Below are 18337 nucleotides of genomic sequence, written 5' to 3' on the forward strand. Positions count from 1 at the left end.
AATCAGTTATCATATACCTGATTTCGCAACATCTAATAAACAGTCCAATTTGGTGCATGATCACATAATTAAGCTCAAATTAAACCACCTGCAAGTGGGGGGAAACCGCCGAAGTCATGCCAACATTCCTTTAAAAAGGTGAAATAAACCATAGCTTTACCTGGGTTAGCTTTTTCCAAATGGTTGGTTTCCAGGTAATCCACCACAATTTCCACCATGCTCTCCCAGAAGATGATGCTAATGTATATGATAATATCTAGTCTATGTGGTCTGTGCTATACATCTCAATAGCTCTGGCATCTTAGAAGTGCCACGGTGGGGCAATAAACTACCCTTAGAATGAGGGTGCTACTTTGTCAAGACGTGAATATTTTCATTTATTTTCAAAGTAATTACCAACATTGCCCCAAAGCAATGGAAGTGAGTTGTTTTACAGTTGCTGAAAATATTCTTTAAAAGTGCTTCTTATTATGGTTCATCTCTAATTATGGCTTCCCCTAATTGAGCCACTCCCGTTCTCTAGTTCTAAGGCATGCTTTAACAGATACCAGGGCTCTTCCAACCACTTCAGATTGATCTGTAAAGAGTCTTTCTTGTTAATCAGAATACCCCTTCCAGATACGTAATTAGCATAGTCGTAACAAGGAAGTGAGCTAATTATTTTAGTCCGCTCCATCTCCTAGGGAAGAGTAGGCAGACTAGCACAGACAAATGATGAGAAAATGGGGTGGGGTGGGAGTATTTTTCAGATTACAGATCAACCCTGATTAGAAATTAATATTGGTATCATTATTTAGGATAGATGATAGACAAGTAAAGACATGGATTAATGCAGGGGTTTGAAATCAATTTTGATTGCATAATGCGACACTGTGTTCAGATTCAGTGTAGGTTCTGACTAATAAGGTTGCCTTAAGATGCAAAGAAAATAGAGACAATGGCAATACCTTCGTTAAGTGTACCATTTTCAATTGGATACTTTGTTTGCACAATGTATTAACACAATATTTGCTCTCTGTGGAAAAATTGAGGACCAGTTTCTATAACCAGAGCAGTTAAGCTCTAAAGCAGGAGTGTCAAACCCGATTTCATTGAGGGCCACATCAGGGTTATGTTTGACTTCAGGGAGCTGGGGCGGGCATGGCCAGCTCAACATCACTCATATCAGGGTCACCTGTGCTGGCCCCAGTGCACTGCCAGCAAAAATGGGCTCCCAAGCTCCGCTTTCAGCTGCGACAGCCTCTTGCAACTCTCTGCCAGCGAAAATGGAGCTCAGGAGGGCTGCCCGTAGCCCTCCCGAGCTCCCTTTTTCGCTGGCAGAGCCCCCATGGGCTGGTCCTTTGCTATTTCCAGGGTGGTCCCGTGGGCCAGATCTAAGCACCCCATGGACAGGATCTAGCCCCCGGGCCTTGAGTTTGATACCCCTACTCTAAAGCTTTCCCTGGATTATTTTAGGTAGGGCATCTAGTATTAGAATACAGTCCCTAAGAAGGAAAATGTTTTCCTTTTCAAAGCTTGAGGATGGAAAGCACTAAGATTAGATTTTCTTCTGCTTGGTTCCCCCCCCCACCCCCCAATGCTTAACAATCACACTGTTTGATGATGGTTGGAAGTCACGATAGTGCTGAAAAAGTGACTTTACGACCAGCCCTTGTACTTAGGACTGTCGCAATGCCTCTGGCAGTCATGTGATCGAGATTTTCTGCACTTTGCAGCTGGCAGGTGTTTACACCTCTTGCAGAGTCCTGCGGTCACGTCATGCAATCACCATCTGCCTGCTTAACAGTCAGCTACCAACAAGCAAAGTCAATTCAGAAGCCAGTAGTAAAATCCTAAGGTGATTTTACTGAACCGCATCATTTAGCAATAGCATTGCTGGTCCCAGTTGTGGTTGTTAATCAAGGATTGCCAGTATAGGGTTGTTGTTTTTCTTATTTCTAGCTATAACACAGAATCTGGTACATAGAAGGTTCATAGAGAAGGGAATCTAACAGTATCTGCATTGTGTAGATATTAAAGCTACACAATGATATATATCTACACAGATATAAAAGCAACAGAAGACAGTGTAAGGCTCACTGTCACATTAAAGCAGTGTTTCTCAAAGTTGGTGACTTTAAGTCCTGTGGACTTCAACTCCCAGAATCCCCCAGCCAGCACAGCTGGCTGGGGGATTCTGGGAGTTGAAGTCCACAGGACTTCAAGTCTCCAAGTTTGAGAAACACTGCATTAAAGGAAGGTTCATAGCCCAGTAATAATAGAGGACCTGCTTTGCACACAGAACAGTCCAGGTTTAATCACTGGGGCTGGAAAAAAATGGCACATGGGGAAAAAATGGCACATGAAAAAAATGGTGAACAGCACTGCCAAATAGTGGCAGTTCTCTCGTTTCCTGCTGTGAATTCCTAGGACATGGTTAATTTCAACTAAATATATTTCCCTTTTAAATATGTTTCACAAGGAAAGGTGGAGAGGCAGCAGTTCTGGAAACAAATATATCAACAGTGTCCATTTTTAACAACTTTTTTTAAATCACAAAATCAAGATGGTCCCAAATATAAGATCGCTCCTTTTCATTCAAATGTTTATGTATTATATGTGTTAGACTTTGCATAAAGTTGATTTCTACAAGTGCTGAATGGGCATTTTAATATAGGACGCTGATCTAATAAAAATACAGATATACAACAATAATTCCAGGTTTACTACTTCATATATTGAAAAACTCCAACATCATAATATAATGCAATCATTAAAATCTAAATATTGCCTTATTAGCCCAAAAGAAAAAAAATGACTTAATTTGATTCCTCCCCCCCAAAAAAGATAGAAATATACTGTGTATATTCATAAACACATAAATTTTTCCCTCACTCAATCAATCTGCCCATATCACAACCTTGTATGTAGATGTGCATATATTTACTTGTCATTCACCACACTCCAAAAATACAATGCCAAGATAAAACAATAATCACCAACAGCTTGAGCTCCTTAACAAAAGACAAGATATAAAACAAGTAAAAGATTTAAACTAAGTAACTTAAATTATTTGACTCTAAAATAAGACACCCTGTTTGTAAAATTATTCGATCCTTCAATCATTTGTCCATTTCAGATATGCTTGTAAAAACTTTCCTCCCTCCTTCCAACCGAAGGAAAGCAGGGTGGAGAAGGGTGAGGAGAGAGGTTTGTTCCACTGGAAAGAAAAGGAACAAGGAGGGAGGGGAGAGAGAGATGAAGATAGGGAAAATGATGAGAGAGAGAAAGGGAGGGAGGGAGGGAGAGAAATGAGAGAGGGAGGGAGATGAGAGAAAGAGATGAGAGGGAGGGAGAAAGGGAGGGGGAGAAGAGAGAAAGGGGGAGAGGGAAGAAGAGAGAAAGAGATGAGAGAGGGAGAGAAAGGGATAGAGGAAGGGAGGGAGAGAAAGAGATGAGAGGAAGGGAGGGAGGAAGTGTGGGGGAGAAGAGAGAACGAGGGAGAGGGAAGGAGAGAGAAAGAGATGAGAGAGGGAGAGAAAGGGAGAGAGGAAGGGAGGGAGAGAAAGAGATGAGAGGGAGGGAGGGAGAAAGTGTGGGGGAGAAGAGAGAAAGAGGGAGAGGGAGAGAGAAAGAGATGAGAGGAGAGAAAGGGATAGAGGGAGGGAGGGGAGAGAATGAGATGAGAGATAGGGAGAAAGATGAGAAGGAGAAAGGGAGGGAGGGAGAAATGAGAGAGAGGGAGGGAGATGAGAGGGGGGGACAGAGAGAAAGAGATGAGAGAGAAAGGGAGGGGGGAGAGAGAAAAGGGAGAGGGAGAGACAGGGAGAGAGAAAGAAATGAGAGAAAGGGAGGGAGAGAAGGAGGGAAGGAGGGAGAGAAAGAGAAGAGGGAGAGGGAGGGAGAGACAGACAGAGAGAGAGAAGCACTTTAGACATTAAGGGTAGAAATTCAGCAGGAATTATCTTCGCCATAATAGCTGCTCACATTAAAACATAACATCACTTTATGTTCTTTTGCAGGTGATGCTCCCTACTGCACCCCTGAACAGTACAAAGAATGTGCAGATCCAGCCCTTGGTAAGGACTAACAGACATCACCTCTCCAGTCTCTTAAAATAAGATGTTACGAACGGTATTTGGTATTTTGTTATTCGAAATCATTGTGACTTCTCCCTTCCTTTGGGGTCTCCAGACTTCTTGGTGGAGCGGGACAATGATTATTGTGTATGTGAGATGCCTTGCAACGTCACACGCTACGGTAAAGAGCTGTCCATGGTGAAGATCCCCAGCAAGGCCTCAGCCAAGTACTTGGCCAAGAAATACAACAAGAGTGAACAGTACATTGGGTGAGTTTTTTTTCCCCCTGGCTGAGTTTTGTCCTTGCAACCAACCCATCTATTATCTTTTTTTTCTTCACAGCCAGGCAATGAAGAAGGCACTATTTGGCTCTTCCTTCCTATTAAAAACAATTCTCTTAGCAAGTGGAAGCACACCAGGAGAACGTTTCTTCCTTTCCCACTTGGTGAACACAGGCATTTGAATACTCACATTGTGTCCAGTTGCACCCCTTCCTGGATCAGGAGTCCCTTCACTCAATCATTCAAACTCCGGTCATCTCACACCTGGACTACTGCCATGCACTCTACATAGGGCTACCCTTGAAGAGCATTCAGAAGCTACCACTGGTGCAGAGTGTGGTGGCATGGGCAGACTCCAGGGCTCTTAAGAGTGAGCCAGGTTATCCCACTATTCTGTGAGCTGCACTGATTGCCAGTCTGCTTCCGGGAGCAATTCAAGGTGTTGGTGATCACCTTTGAAGCCTGCATGGCAGGGGTTCAGGTGATCTGAGGAACTGTCTCATCCCAATGAGATTGGCCCACCTCACCCATGCTGGCAGAGGTGGGCATGCAGCAAATGCCACTGGTTAAGGAATTCTGGCTGGAAGGGTCCAGAAGAGCCTTCTCTGCTGTGGCTCCTACCCTTTGAAACATCTTGTCCCCCAAGGTTAGATATGTTCCCACCCTCCCAGCTTTCCACAAAAGACTGAAAATCCAGTTCTGCAAGATGACTTGGGGCCTCGGTGGGGAAGCATCACACTGGAGGTGATTGATGGACCAATATAAGATCCCCTGTCCACCTCCTCCTACACACCTTGCCCCCTCCCTCCCCATCTTTAATTAGTAATTGCACTTGTATTGTTATTAATAATATTTATTTCTTGTGGTTTTATTGTTTTAATGTTGTACGCTGCCCAGAATCACCATCTTTACTTATAATTGCATTTTATTAGTAGTAGTAATATTTCTCATGGTTTTATTGTTTTTAATATTGTAATCTCCCCCGAATAGCCTACAGTGAGATGTGTGGCAAATAAATTTAATAGATAAAAGATTAGATAGATAGACAAATAGACAGACAGGTGATAGATAGCAGAGAGAGAGAGAGAGAGAGAGAGAGAGAGAGAGAGAGAGAGAGAGAGAGAGAGAGAGAGATATGATGGATAAATTGATGGACAAACTGAGAGAAACACAGAAAGACAGAAAGGTCTCCCATCTCTTCAATCCTGTTCTTCTGAGGAAATGTTCTATATATCTTGTCATGTTTCCACAAACAGCTGCAACCATCATTTGTGTCTTTAGGTTGAGTGTATGTATCGTTTCTCACTAAGTTGGTCATTAGCCAAAACTGCAAACATCACACAGGGTCTACTTACAGGATTCTTTGGTGGGCAGATTTTAAAGTTTGGATCCCTTTTACTTCCCTTCATCTTATATGCAGGGAGAACATACTCGTTCTGGACATTTTCTTCGAGGCTTTGAACTATGAAACTATTGAGCAGAAGAAAGCATATGAAGTAGCTGGACTGCTGGGTGAGGTCACTTTTTTTCTGACGGCCAGTTGGAGCAGATCCTGTAAATGCCAGGCTTCCAGGGCAGGGGTGACCTTTGGGGCTGACTGACTTCAATGTAATGCAAAATCTCCATGTTCCCCCCTTTCCCTTCAATGCGGGTTGGCGTAACACGGGATTACCCAGAGATGGAAGTTATTCCACCTAAGAAACATGCCAAGATTGGGATTGGGATGCATCTAAAGACCTGACATGTGTCTTCCTGTCTCTCCCGTGCAGGTGACATTGGGGGACAGATGGGACTGTTTATTGGGGCCAGTTTACTGACTGTGCTTGAGCTTTTTGACTATGCCTATGAGGTGAGTGTTGGTCACTGTTAACATGAGGAAAGGAACACAATTTATGGCCTATAAGGAGGCATCCAGTAAACATATGCTGCAATTCAGTTCTGAAGCAAACTTTTAGTTCTCTTCAGTTAAGAAAAAAAGCAATCAACTGAATCAATAAGAAAGTAATTCTTCATCAGACTTCACTGAAATACACCATTTTCAGAATTTGACTTCTATGTAAGGGGTGGGGTCACCTAAAGCTTATTTCAATGTGGTTATTAGTGTTAACAGCTCAATCAAATGCAATTTTATTCCCTGACATGTGACGTATGTACATAAGGATTCTAAATAATCCCAATTAATAGTTTCCAACGATGAACATTTCTTCTTGTTCAATCTCTAGGTTATTAAGTTCCACCTCTGTCGCCGTGACAAGTGTGAGAAGAAACACAAAGGGAACAACAGTGACAAGGGTGTTGCCCTGAGCCTGGATGATGTGAAGCGCCATGTAAGTGTCTACACCTCATAATGTAGTACATTCCCTTGTCATCTGCCAAATGGGTGGGCTGGCTACACGCTCGTCTCGAGGATCCCTGAATTTGTGTCATTTTAATTGTGCCAAACTCTCTCAACCAATAAAGCATCTACAGTTTAGTGAAGCAGTTGAGATTTCTCTATTAGGAATCCTGACTATCACTATTGCTCTCTGGTAGAATTACACTTCTGATAATACCATACAATAAGGAATCCAATTTATTTATATCTACAGTATTAATTTTAATATTAGGTTAACTTTGCGAGGCCCCTAAATTTCAGGGTAAATAATCTTACAAATAAATTCTGACCAGAAGCCATTTAAAAGCTCAATGATCAATTCAGCTATCTACACCTGTCCATGCTGCTTTGTGGTGGCTTACCATGGCTAAGGATTTCTCCCCATCGTTATCTACTCAGCCCCTTAACGTTTTACTCAATCACTTTGAAACCTAGCAACATCCATTTTCTTTACTTCGTTTAGCACACGTTTATTTTTGGCAGGACAAATCTATCTTTAGGAGCTAGTATAAAATGCCAAAAATACAACAGTTTATGGGGTTGTATTCTAGCTCTGTTGCCATCCGAGAGCATGACAGAAGAGCCAGATTGTTACAGGTTTACAGTCCCAAGAGAGTTGGAGACATGTGGACCTCAGGAGGAATGCAGCTACCAAGAAGGCAGATTTCCTGGGTCCTATAAGATAATACTAGCAGTAGACTTATATACCACTTCACAGTGCTTTACAGCCCTCTCTAAGCAGTTTAGCATCAGCCTATTGCGCCCAACAATCTGGGTCTTGATTTCACTGACCTTGGAGGAGGGTGGGCCGAGTCAACCTTGAGCCAGACAGAATCGAACTCCTGGCAGTGGGCAGTTAGCATGCAATACTGCATTCTAATCACTGCACCACCACAGCTCTTAGTGACACTGCTATATGAGTACCCAAAGCTTTATTACCTTTATCTATAAAATTTGAGGCAGGCTACTCATATGGTTTGTGGGAATTTACATCAGAATGGACTACCGCAACCTCTCCTATAATGTGCACTGCAAGAGTTGAAGTCTTCTCTAACTATCTGATGTAAAAACCCTTTCATCCTGCCATCTTGTATCATGACCAGCATCAGTATCCAATGAATTGGGCCAAGTGGTGCAAAAAAAGTTCCAATTAGGGGGCGGTGACGATTTCTAGTTCATGAAGGAGCATTGGTAGAGACAGGAAGCTATGTGCAGCAAAGTATCTTATCTCCTTGGGCTACTTTACGGAAACAAGGCCAGTCTCTCAAAGTCTTCTATGACAGATGATGAGGAATACCTAGGGAGGTGCCCTTTATTCCAAGTCTGATTATGTTCTAAAAGTTTGGCTGTTTTTTTTCCAATTCCTAAACCATCTCCCCCTCCATGGCACGGAGTCTCTTGAACCCACAAATCCTGGACCTTAGAGTCCCCATTTATCAATGTTTCTTGCTTACCATGCTACTTTCATGTCCATTCTGTTTATGTCCCTTTTTGCTTTTCCTCTCCACCTTTCCAGAATCCATGTGAGAATATCCGAGGCCATCCAGCAGGCATGACATACGCAGCCAACATCCTACCTCACCACCCAGCCCGAGGAACTTTTGAGGATTTTACCTGTTAACTGACAACTGGATGTACAACTAACACTACCAAAGGGAGGGGGCCATGCTGAGCAGCTTTGGCCCGGGCCAGCCCGTGGACCTGCCAACGTTTTGCAGGGCCTCTATCTCAGACTACTGGAGAGGCAGCCTCTCCTCATCCATCCGCCCCAGGCCAATGCAGCGATACGCACATGGAGCCAGCTGGACAGAGGTGAGGCTCAGCTGCCAGATCCACTCCAGTTTCTGCTCGTTCCAATGACGCCCTTGAACTTTAAACGTAACAGAAGTGCTGCTGGAAGACCCCCCCCCCCCACAGTATCCAACGGAGGTGAGGGCACAGCCTTCTCCGATCCACAAACACTGAAGTCTTAACTGTGTGTCTCTCCTTCTGTATCTGTCATGCTCCCTAACCACAGCAAGCCTTGCGTGGCAGTGGTCATTGTGTGCAAAGCCTCCCCCCCCCTCTCTCTGTGTGTCTCTCTTTTAATCCGAATGCCAAGAAGAACCTACAGGAACAGATAGAGCCAGACTGTTTCTGTGGATTCTGTTTGTAGAGGCTACTTATCCATCGAAAGGAAGTGCTGCTTCAGTTCTCTTCCCCTCTCCCTTCTGACTGTGCACTGCCGGGAGGCCAACAACAATCATAGCCTTCCCTGGAGCAAGACTGCAACCGAGCTGAGAGAGCCATTTCCATAGGATGTGCCGTCATCTGCTCATCCCATCCAACTGGCAGCTTCTCATTTGACCTGGCCTGGACTCTGCTCTTCTTGGAACCCTTGCCTATGCCATCCATCATCCCAGGCCTCCCACGAGAAAGGCGGGTAGCAAAACTGTTCCAAAGGTTACAACAACATTCGCATGATGAGCTGCCTGGGCCCCTTCTGTGCATGTTATTAGGAAAGACGTGACAATTCTTAAGTAGTGAGGATCAGAGACAACAAGTTCTGCCATTTCACAGAATTCTCTGCAATGTACAAAAGAGATTGTTTCCAAAGAGGTCATGCTTCAGGGTCTGTAGCTGCTAATAGGAGAAGAAAGCAATGCACCTGTCTCTTGATTTGGGCTTCCCTCTTTATTTCCCACGGTAACAGGGATATCCCTTGCAGGCAGAAATAACGTGCCAACATTACTTTGGCTGGCAGAAGCTTAGCGCTCGCTTTAGCAAGAAAGAAGAGAAGGGACTTTTAAGGCAATGGTAAAAGTCGCTTGCTTTAGTACAGTGTGGAAACGACATTGCCCCTTAGTTTTTAAGGGCAGAAATGGTCCCTTCTCACTGTCAGCCAAGATTTTGTAGGTAGGGATTAAGATGCCACTCCGAGACATACACAGAGGGTCTCCAGGCAAAATGCGTACAAATGATGCAAGGCATTTCTTTATTATGCATCATTAGCATACCGGCAAAATAAAAGAACAGTTGTGGGAAGATTTTTCTCTGGAATATGTTGTCAAGTTAGACTCTCTGTTTTCTCCTAAAGAAACTTCAAGTCCTATTTTATAACTGCCACTATTACAACCCAGTCACAGTCAACTAGTTAGGGTTTCAGCCATTTAGCCACGATACCGTCAAGCCAAGATGAATGCATTGGAAAGGAACATTTGCAGGCTGGGAATGATGGTGGGAATTCTAGTAAAGCCACAGGTCAGGGAGGGTGGCATGAGTTTCCTTTTTTGTAGCAATTGCTTTTGTCTTAAGTCTCCTAAACAACTTGTCCATAGTGCCTGGTACTTCCCCACCTGAGAAAGGCAGAGACATCAGAATGGAGGTTTGATTTCCCTCCCCACTCCCCCAATTCCCAAATAGGCACCATTTCAATCCAAATTAAGAAGAGCCTGGATGTGTGGTTCTGTGATGGTAGGCCGCACAGCCTACTCAAGAGACTGACAACACCATCAGTGAAGAGTTGTCCGACAGTTGCTTCTCCAAAAATGAACTGACATGACCTTGTCTTGTAAGCGTTCCACTTACTGTATTCCAAGCCATCCTGGTGAAAAGCCTTTCAGAGTTTTATAAATAGGCTATAGTTTGATAAGAATGAGAATCAGAAACAGCAGTGTCTTCCTCACCATAACCTTTAAAAATTTGCTTCTGGTAGCGATGTGGTTTCTTCTCCACTGTTGTTAGTTCAGCCACTCTCCAAGGAGCCCAAATCAACAGAGCTGCCCATACTGTGATAAACACCCACTGGAATCCGGACAGGCTAAGTTTGGGAAGAAATCTTGTTTTTTAAAAAAAAAATCAGAAAAATAAGCCTGGATTATCCGGGATCATCTGTACTGATGTACTGGTGCATGTTCAGCCTTGCTAAGTAGCAGGAGATAAGGTCTACACTTTCTCTGTGCTTCATGAGCTTACAAGTATAAAGAGAAATGGGAAACAAATGACCTTTTGATTACATTAAGGGAATTAATTCTAAGAACTGAGGAAAAAAATAAGCTTCTGTGTATTTCCAGGTGTCCATTCACAACACCAAAGGATCTTGATGGCCCTTGGACTTCCCACTCTCTCTGCCATATAAACAAACTGAAGTTTAAACTGCCTCTAAGACTCAAAGCTGCCAGATGGGGAGAAGCCCATGGACAGTGGGTTTCCCGTCCCCCACTTTTAGAGGAGCTCATCTCCCTTTCAGCCTGGGTCACACACATGGCATCTAGTGCCTGCCCTAGTCTTTGGCACATCCAGCCTCCTTTTCTTAATATGATTAACGTAGACCTGCTTCATGTGCAGCACCCAGGGCCAAAGTTCTCCTTATCTTTAAGAGCTTTTGCAATACAATTGCTCTTTTTTAAGCTTTATTTTACTTGGATCCTGATCATTCCAGAATTGAATGTATTTGTTCATTGGGTGGGCTGTTGTGTAACAGATTTCCCAAAGATAGTATGATCTGCCACGGCCAATTTCCCCTCCCCCCCACAAAACTTTCTAAAGTGTTCTTTGCCCAAAAGCATTTTGTTTATTCTGCGGTTTTTATTGGCGTCATTGTATTTTACTGCTTGAAAACTTTTGAAGATAGGGCTTACATTTTGACCTTCTGTCTCCCATTTGTCTATCCATTTTTACTATTTCATGCTCATGTTATATTTCTTATATATAAAATATGATTATATACAGTATATACATATATATATACACACAGACACACAGACACGTGTGTATATGTATATATACATACATATACACACTCAAACACATACCCGCACATATATGTCATGTCTATGTATATATCCATTCAGTAGCATCAAAAGCCTTGATATTGTGCCATTATAACTTTTTTCCAAACTACCAATCTCTGAATGCCTTCAAATGTATAAAATGTTGAATTCTCTCTGGTATATGTACTATGTACACATTTTCATAGGAAGCACAACAAGAAGAAAAACGCATTGTATATCAAAACTTGCTCCTCTAACAATGATATAAAGGACAAAACCAATCCCGGGAGACTCAGCCTTTTCCTCTTTCACTTTTCTGCAATCTATCTTTCCTTCTTTTTCTTTCTTTCTTTCTCTCTTTTTTTCTCTCCCTCTCTCTTTTTCTTTGTGTTTTGATATCTTCCAGCATAGGAACACCTAGAAGAGAGATGAAAAAGTCAAGATGGCACCAGCAACTGTCCAATCAAATCCCTATCCCTTTTTTTGTGTACAACATAATTAAGAGGCAGGGCTCTCTCTGATTGTACACAGTTGGGGCCGACATTGTGACCTCTCCACCCAATAGAATAACTCTGCTGTGACAGCACCATACTAATTTAAGGTGGTAAGATCAACAAGCATCAACAAGCAAAACCAAAATAATAGCAGTTTTTTTTTAAAGGCAACAATTTTGGTCAAAATATGTAATGCTGAAACTCTCCAGCAACAAAGCAGAATAGCCTTCATTCAAATAGTACTAGGTAAGTTTTTCAAAAAAATATTTGATTAGTTTACGTACCATGCTCAAACTACTTTAACCATGTTTACTGAATACATCAGAGTTCATGCAACACAGACATTAATATTTTATAAACCAGAAACCATGATGGCTGCTCTCACAAAATGTAAAGCACAATATTGTTTAGTGTAATGTAGGAACATTGTCTCTCACTATGTGTATTTGTATGTGTGTGAATGCGTGAATAGATTTCAGTGTATAATATGTGGAATTACTTTAGATACATCTGAACAATGCCATCTCCATCTGTATGTCGGTCAGAACAAAAGAGTTATTAGGAATGCTTGGTCACTCATTATTTTAACTTTGGAGTCCTTGCTCACAGAATTACAAACACATAAATTGCAACCTGCACTATAGATGCATTGAGCTGGTTTCCTTTTTATAAGTATCAATATCTTAGAGAAAGATGGCAGACAGATATATTTAGGAAAACATCTGTCATTTTTTAAGAACAGTTGTACAAGTCATCAGCAAAACTTTTGAAACACAAACTAACCATTACATTTTAGCTTAAATGTGTTGGGCAAATCCAACCCAAGTCATTAATTTATCATTCAGGAGATCATGTTACTCAGAAAACCAAACTAAGTAAATTATGATAACTTTATGTATGTCCTGTGCATACAACCATAGGGCTACATATTAGTAATACCAATACCGATTAACACCAATATATGGGAACATGAATGGAAGATCATCATTTCACCCACATCTTGGAACACTTCATGGTGTCATGTGGTCATTGTGGAAAACAAAATGCTGTCCTAAATAAATCTGATTCAACATAGATTTTGTTATGTACCCTGTCGTTTTGGAAGTTGATGCTAATGTCATCCTTTTAGGAGACAGCTGTATTTTTTATGACTAAATGTCACTACAGTACTGTAAGTGGAATATTTGTATGTTGCTGGCATAGCACACACCTGCATAAAAATCACATTTAGACTGCCCAGTAGTGGCAATCACCATTTATATATCAACTGATATCATTAATGACTTTACTTTGTCCTCTGAAGATTCATTGCAATTTGCCACTCAGAATTAATTGTCCTGCTTGGGTTAATAGCATGGAAATAAGATGGTTGACTACAGCTATAGAACACACATAGGATAATGTAAGCATGGTCAGAACATGGGGGAGTTTTCCTTAACCTAATGCCAACTATGCAGGCTGAGAATCTTAGGATTTTTCTTAACATCTAGGACTGGAATAGTGAAACGGATATAATAAATAGCACCTCATAAGGTTCTTAAAATCCCTCCAATTTTAATAGCTTGCCTCCAACAGCTAAAACCAGATAATCTTGAGTCTGCTGCCAATCTTAACTATTTGATGATGAGCTACATTCAGCTCAAGGTATCTCATGCTATTACTGGAGTTCCTTGTGCTCTTCTTCACAAAGAGGTTTTGATAAACCATGACTTAGATTTGGTCTGATGCCCCAAACAAACCAACTATTCTTACCATTCTTGGAGGCTGATTGTGTAAACTATTAGGCTTTAGACTAGAGTTACAAATGGACAATGAAGTGGTCACATGTGCCAACACTAAAAATTTGATTGGGCATGTCCTCAATACCTAGTGATTCTAAGCCAATATTTTGCCCTTTTCGTGCATAAGCTGTTAATTCAAGTTGCACCATTTTCTCTTAGTCAGTTATTAAGCTGCTTCCCCATTTGCTTAAAACCTTTGCTTTTTCTGATCCTCCACTAAGAAAATACAAGTCTGGGATTCTTCCTTTTTCATATTCCCAAAGCGACTCAGTTACAAATTTGCTGGGGGGAGGGGGGGTTGTTTCTGTCCTGCTTATGACTTTTATATTATATGCTTATGCTGTTACACTTTGGGCCATCATTTTCAAAGCACTGGTTTCTAGTTCTCAGTTGCTGCATGACTGAGCAAAATAAAATAACCTGGCAGTGCTGTCCTATGGTGCACAGTTGAATGGAGAAAATATTTTGCTAATAAAACAGTCTTGAGGACAGAGAAAATATCTGATCTCCAGATGTTGTACAACTTACCCCTAGAATTAGCCACACTAACTGAGGTTGATGGAAACTCCAATACCATCTGGAGTGCCATATATGTTCTACTACGTCTGCACAGATAAAAGCTGTGGAAATCACAATTAAATGTGATATTAAGAGGAGCTATTGCTCTAGTTAACATATAATAGGCAGTGAGAGAAGCCACTGTTCCTTCCATTCTATGAGACTGAAAGGCATTTTCAACATTTCTTTCCAAGTCTGCACTATATGTGTAAATACGTTTGCAACATAAACATGGAATTGAGATTAAAAAAAAAACACCTAAACCTGCAATCCTATGAACTCTTGTTTGACTTAAACCCTAAACCCTCAAATGAACAGTGGAACTTTCATGTGAATAGATATGCATAAACTCTTATTTCACATGTTCTAAAAATGGCAATTTCCAGGCAAAAGTATGCTATCCAGAGTTTAAATCAGTACTAGACCTTGCAAGAAGTATATAAATATTGGCTTACTAAAAAAAAAAACCAACCCTAGAGCAAAATCTGATAATCCCATTTGCTCCTACTCTGCATTCAAATCTCTAATCCTGGATCAGCTTTAGGCTGTGCTAAAGCAGAGTGAATTAAAAGGCATTTTAGCATGACCGGGATATTTCTTATCTTTACAGATCTGGGAAAATATATCAGTCGTGTTTCCACCAAAGATTTTAGAAAAAAAGAGACACAAATAAATAATTTGGGGTATTTTTGCGTGATGGTGGTCCACATCACCACTACTATGCTACTCAAGAAACTTACAGAATGGAAAGCACAAGGCAAATGGTTAATATCAGTGCATTCTTTTTAACGTGTTTAGCCAGTCGGTCATTGTAATCATTATTTCAGGGGCACTTACGTTAAGGCACAATATACACAATCATAAAATAAAGATTCCTACATTATGCCATTACAAATTAGCATATGTATTCCATAAAGCATATGAAGCAGCATCACCATAAAACGTTTGAGGAAAAGTAACATGGAATAATGGTCTTTAAAGCCTATGAAGGTTTTAAATTGATGGGTTCACACATACACATTCCAGAGGAAGTTGTGCTGTAGGGCAGATACATAATGAGCCTATTTCTCATGTTGCAACTTGATTTCACCCCACCACCACCAGCGCACCTGCCATCAGGTCCTCAATATTTCTTCTAAAAGCAATGACAAATTCATACAGTGAAGATGTATGCACATACAATGTCCCTCCTAAAGAGCCAAACACCTTCCTAGATGTGGGCTGGAAAACAAAAGCTGCAGGGAAACTTCAGCAGTTTCAAAGTTGCATATTTTCCTTTCATTTTGTTCTGAAAAACTGACAAAATCACCATTTCAAGGGTTTCCTTACTGGCTTCAACAGCTAGGAGAGAGAGAGAGAGAGGAGGAAGCGGCTAATTGTAGAAAAATTAGTATTTTTATCTACAGCGTCTACCTGCCAGAGAGGACTTGAAAACAAAGATGGCTATTCAAGTATGTTAGGTATGTGCATTGTTTCAATCTTGGCTTCTTCATGGTCATCCTTGATTATCGGCTGGAAGGCAACTTGTATCAGGTTCTAGTTCCCCTTTCAATTCCAATCATAAATGCCTAAGCTAAACATTCCTGATGCATGTGTGGCACTGAAAAAGTCACTTGAAGACAAAAAAAATTGCCAAGCACAAATACTGCAGCCAACTGTGCTATGAAGATGATTAGCGCAAGCACTTATGCAGACGACAGAAACTGTGACAAATATGCAAATTCAATTCATACTTACTTGCACAGAGAAATGTGCCAGAAAATTAACATCTTTAGCTGCACGCTATGTTGACCTCTATTTATATGCATTTCCAACCTGACAGGGGAGCTGGCTGCCTTAGTTCATCCCATTATTATCCCATTCACGTGTTACAAAACATGAGAAGAGAGAGGACGGAAAGGGAAACAGAAGCAGGAATAAGCAAGAGAGAAATCTATCAGTGTATCAGTTATGCATAATTGACTTAATTACAGCAACATAGTAGAAGCCAAGGTCCCTAGTGTAAAAATCCTCAGAGGAAATGGTTAGATCATTACATAAACAAGAATAATGACAACACTTTTTTGATTTTACCGCAAATTATGCTGCTCCAGAACTCAACAATCTGTTCTACAGCTCAACGTTCCCTAACCGTGTGCCTTCCAAATATGTTGGAGTACTAATCCCATCAACCTGAATCAAAAAGTGTTTAGAGAAAATTGCTGCAACTCATCTAGAAATATGCAAGTATATGCACCCACATAGTAATGTTGGTGTCCCTAAACTGCCTTTGGCAGATGACAAGAAAAAGCAGATATTTAACAAAAGAAATGTTCAAAGCTAGAATGCAATGTGGCGGGCATATGGTAAGGAGGAGGTGGAAATGAGGTTGAAGAGTCACAAAAGAACTACGTTACAGCAAGACCCAATCACATGTAATTTTTGTGAACAGGACAGGCAACAGACATAGGATGTAAGGATCTTGAGTTTGTTACCTATCCATATTGTCTGTTCACTGAAGGTAAATTACAAAGCAAAGTGCCATTTGTACACACTTCAATAAAAATATAGATGCAACCCAGTGCCTGCCTTGTGTATGTGACCTGTCACTAAAGATACTATCTTAGTGTTTGAGAATATTCTGGCAGAGCAGACTACAATGAGAGAGGGAATGGCAGAGTCTTCTGGTATGTATGTGTGAATGCATCATGGCATGTCAAATATATTCAGTGTGCCAAAAAGGATAGGGATTCTCAATGGGCTTGCTTTATCTGGATTACTGGGATAGGTAAAAAAAATCCAAATTAAAGAAAACAAATACCCATGTCAACTGCTATCCAAATTCACAGTTGGATAGTATTGTTATTGAGAACTGTCCCCCAAAGCACACAAGCCTTCAAGTTTTCCAAAGCTCTTCATCAAGGAAAGAAACAAAAAGTGGGAGATTATAGAGATATCTTAAATTTAGGGGCAGTTTGTGACTACAAAGCCTATATTTTAGAATTCAGATTAAAAGAATCTGGCAGCTGTGCAGACATCTTGGCGCAAAAAGGTAAATTTCATGAAGCATGTTATGTAGGTAGCCCTCAACTTACAATAGTTCATTTAGTAACCATTCAGTTACAACGGCATTAAAAAAAAGTGCTTTATGACCATTTTTCACATTATGACCCTTGCAGCATCCCCATGATCATGTGATTAAAATTCAGCCTCTTGACAACTGACTCACATTTATGACCATTGCAGTGTCCCAGGGTCATGTGATCACTTTTATGACTTTCTGGCAAGCAAAGCCAATGGGAAAGCCAGACTTACCTAACAACTGTGTTACTAATTTAACAACTGCAGGGATTCACTTAACACCTGTGGCAAGAAAGGTCATAAAATGGTGCAAAACCTACTTAACAAATGTCTCATAAGTTAAGGACTATCGGTACAGTATTTTTAGTGGAGTGTTTACATCTGTCCCAACAAACTTACTTTTTAAAAGAAAAAGAACCCCAGTGAAATGTGAGGGCATATACTAGTTTCAAACACTATTTGCTTCTGCAATCCCAAAAATATACTTTCGATTTTAGTTTCAGTTACTAAATCCCTGTTGTAATACATGACTTAAAAAAAAAACTTTTGGCATTGCAGTATTCAGCCTTGCCACAACCGATTCCTGTGGTATAATTGAAATTTGGAGTATGGCAACAAATGATAAAATAAAATAAATAAAAACTTTTTTAAAATTAGCAAAAAAACTCGATTCCTGTTAGTAGTTTTAGCACAAATTGAGAAAAATCCCTATACAGGACACTAGGCATTAATGGATCCATCAGCGCAGACTGACTTATTCACCTGCCTCAATGGCAGGAACGTTTCTTCTCTGGATTTAATTTAACCGAGTTAAACCAGTTCCAAAGAGTCTGTAGTTTTAGCTATGCACTTCGAGCAGTGGGACTGAGATCCATCTGAACTGAGCGCGCTCCTCTTTATTTGGAAAAAGGAAGTAACTTTGAGAGATTTCCCTCTCAGCCCTTTCAAACACCAGCGAGCCACGAGGCCCAGCGCGCCTC

The 18337-nt window shown here is 41.0% G+C and overlaps 1 protein-coding gene across 2 annotated transcripts in view; it reads left to right on the forward strand.

Annotated features, from left to right (window-relative positions):
* Positions 1-8370, forward strand: part of ASIC1 (acid sensing ion channel subunit 1) — a gene marked incomplete at its 5' end in the record, with an annotated part of 251877 nt that extends 243507 nt beyond the window's left edge. For both annotated transcript variants that reach the window (XM_081938117.1, XM_081938116.1), the window contains 6 exons: positions 4002-4058; positions 4174-4327; positions 5760-5851; positions 6109-6188; positions 6562-6666; positions 8230-8370. In XM_081938117.1, coding sequence (XP_081794243.1) covers positions 4002-4058; positions 4174-4327; positions 5760-5851; positions 6109-6188; positions 6562-6666; positions 8230-8334 — 593 coding nt within the window. In that variant the 3' untranslated portion in view covers positions 8335-8370. The remainder of the gene's footprint in view (positions 1-4001; positions 4059-4173; positions 4328-5759; positions 5852-6108; positions 6189-6561; positions 6667-8229) is intronic.
* Between the last annotated feature and the right edge of the window lie 9967 nt (positions 8371-18337).

Source organism: Natrix helvetica (assembly GCF_964273705.1).
Source record: "Natrix helvetica genome assembly, chromosome: 1".
Taxonomy (NCBI): Eukaryota; Metazoa; Chordata; class Lepidosauria; order Squamata; family Natricidae; genus Natrix; species Natrix helvetica.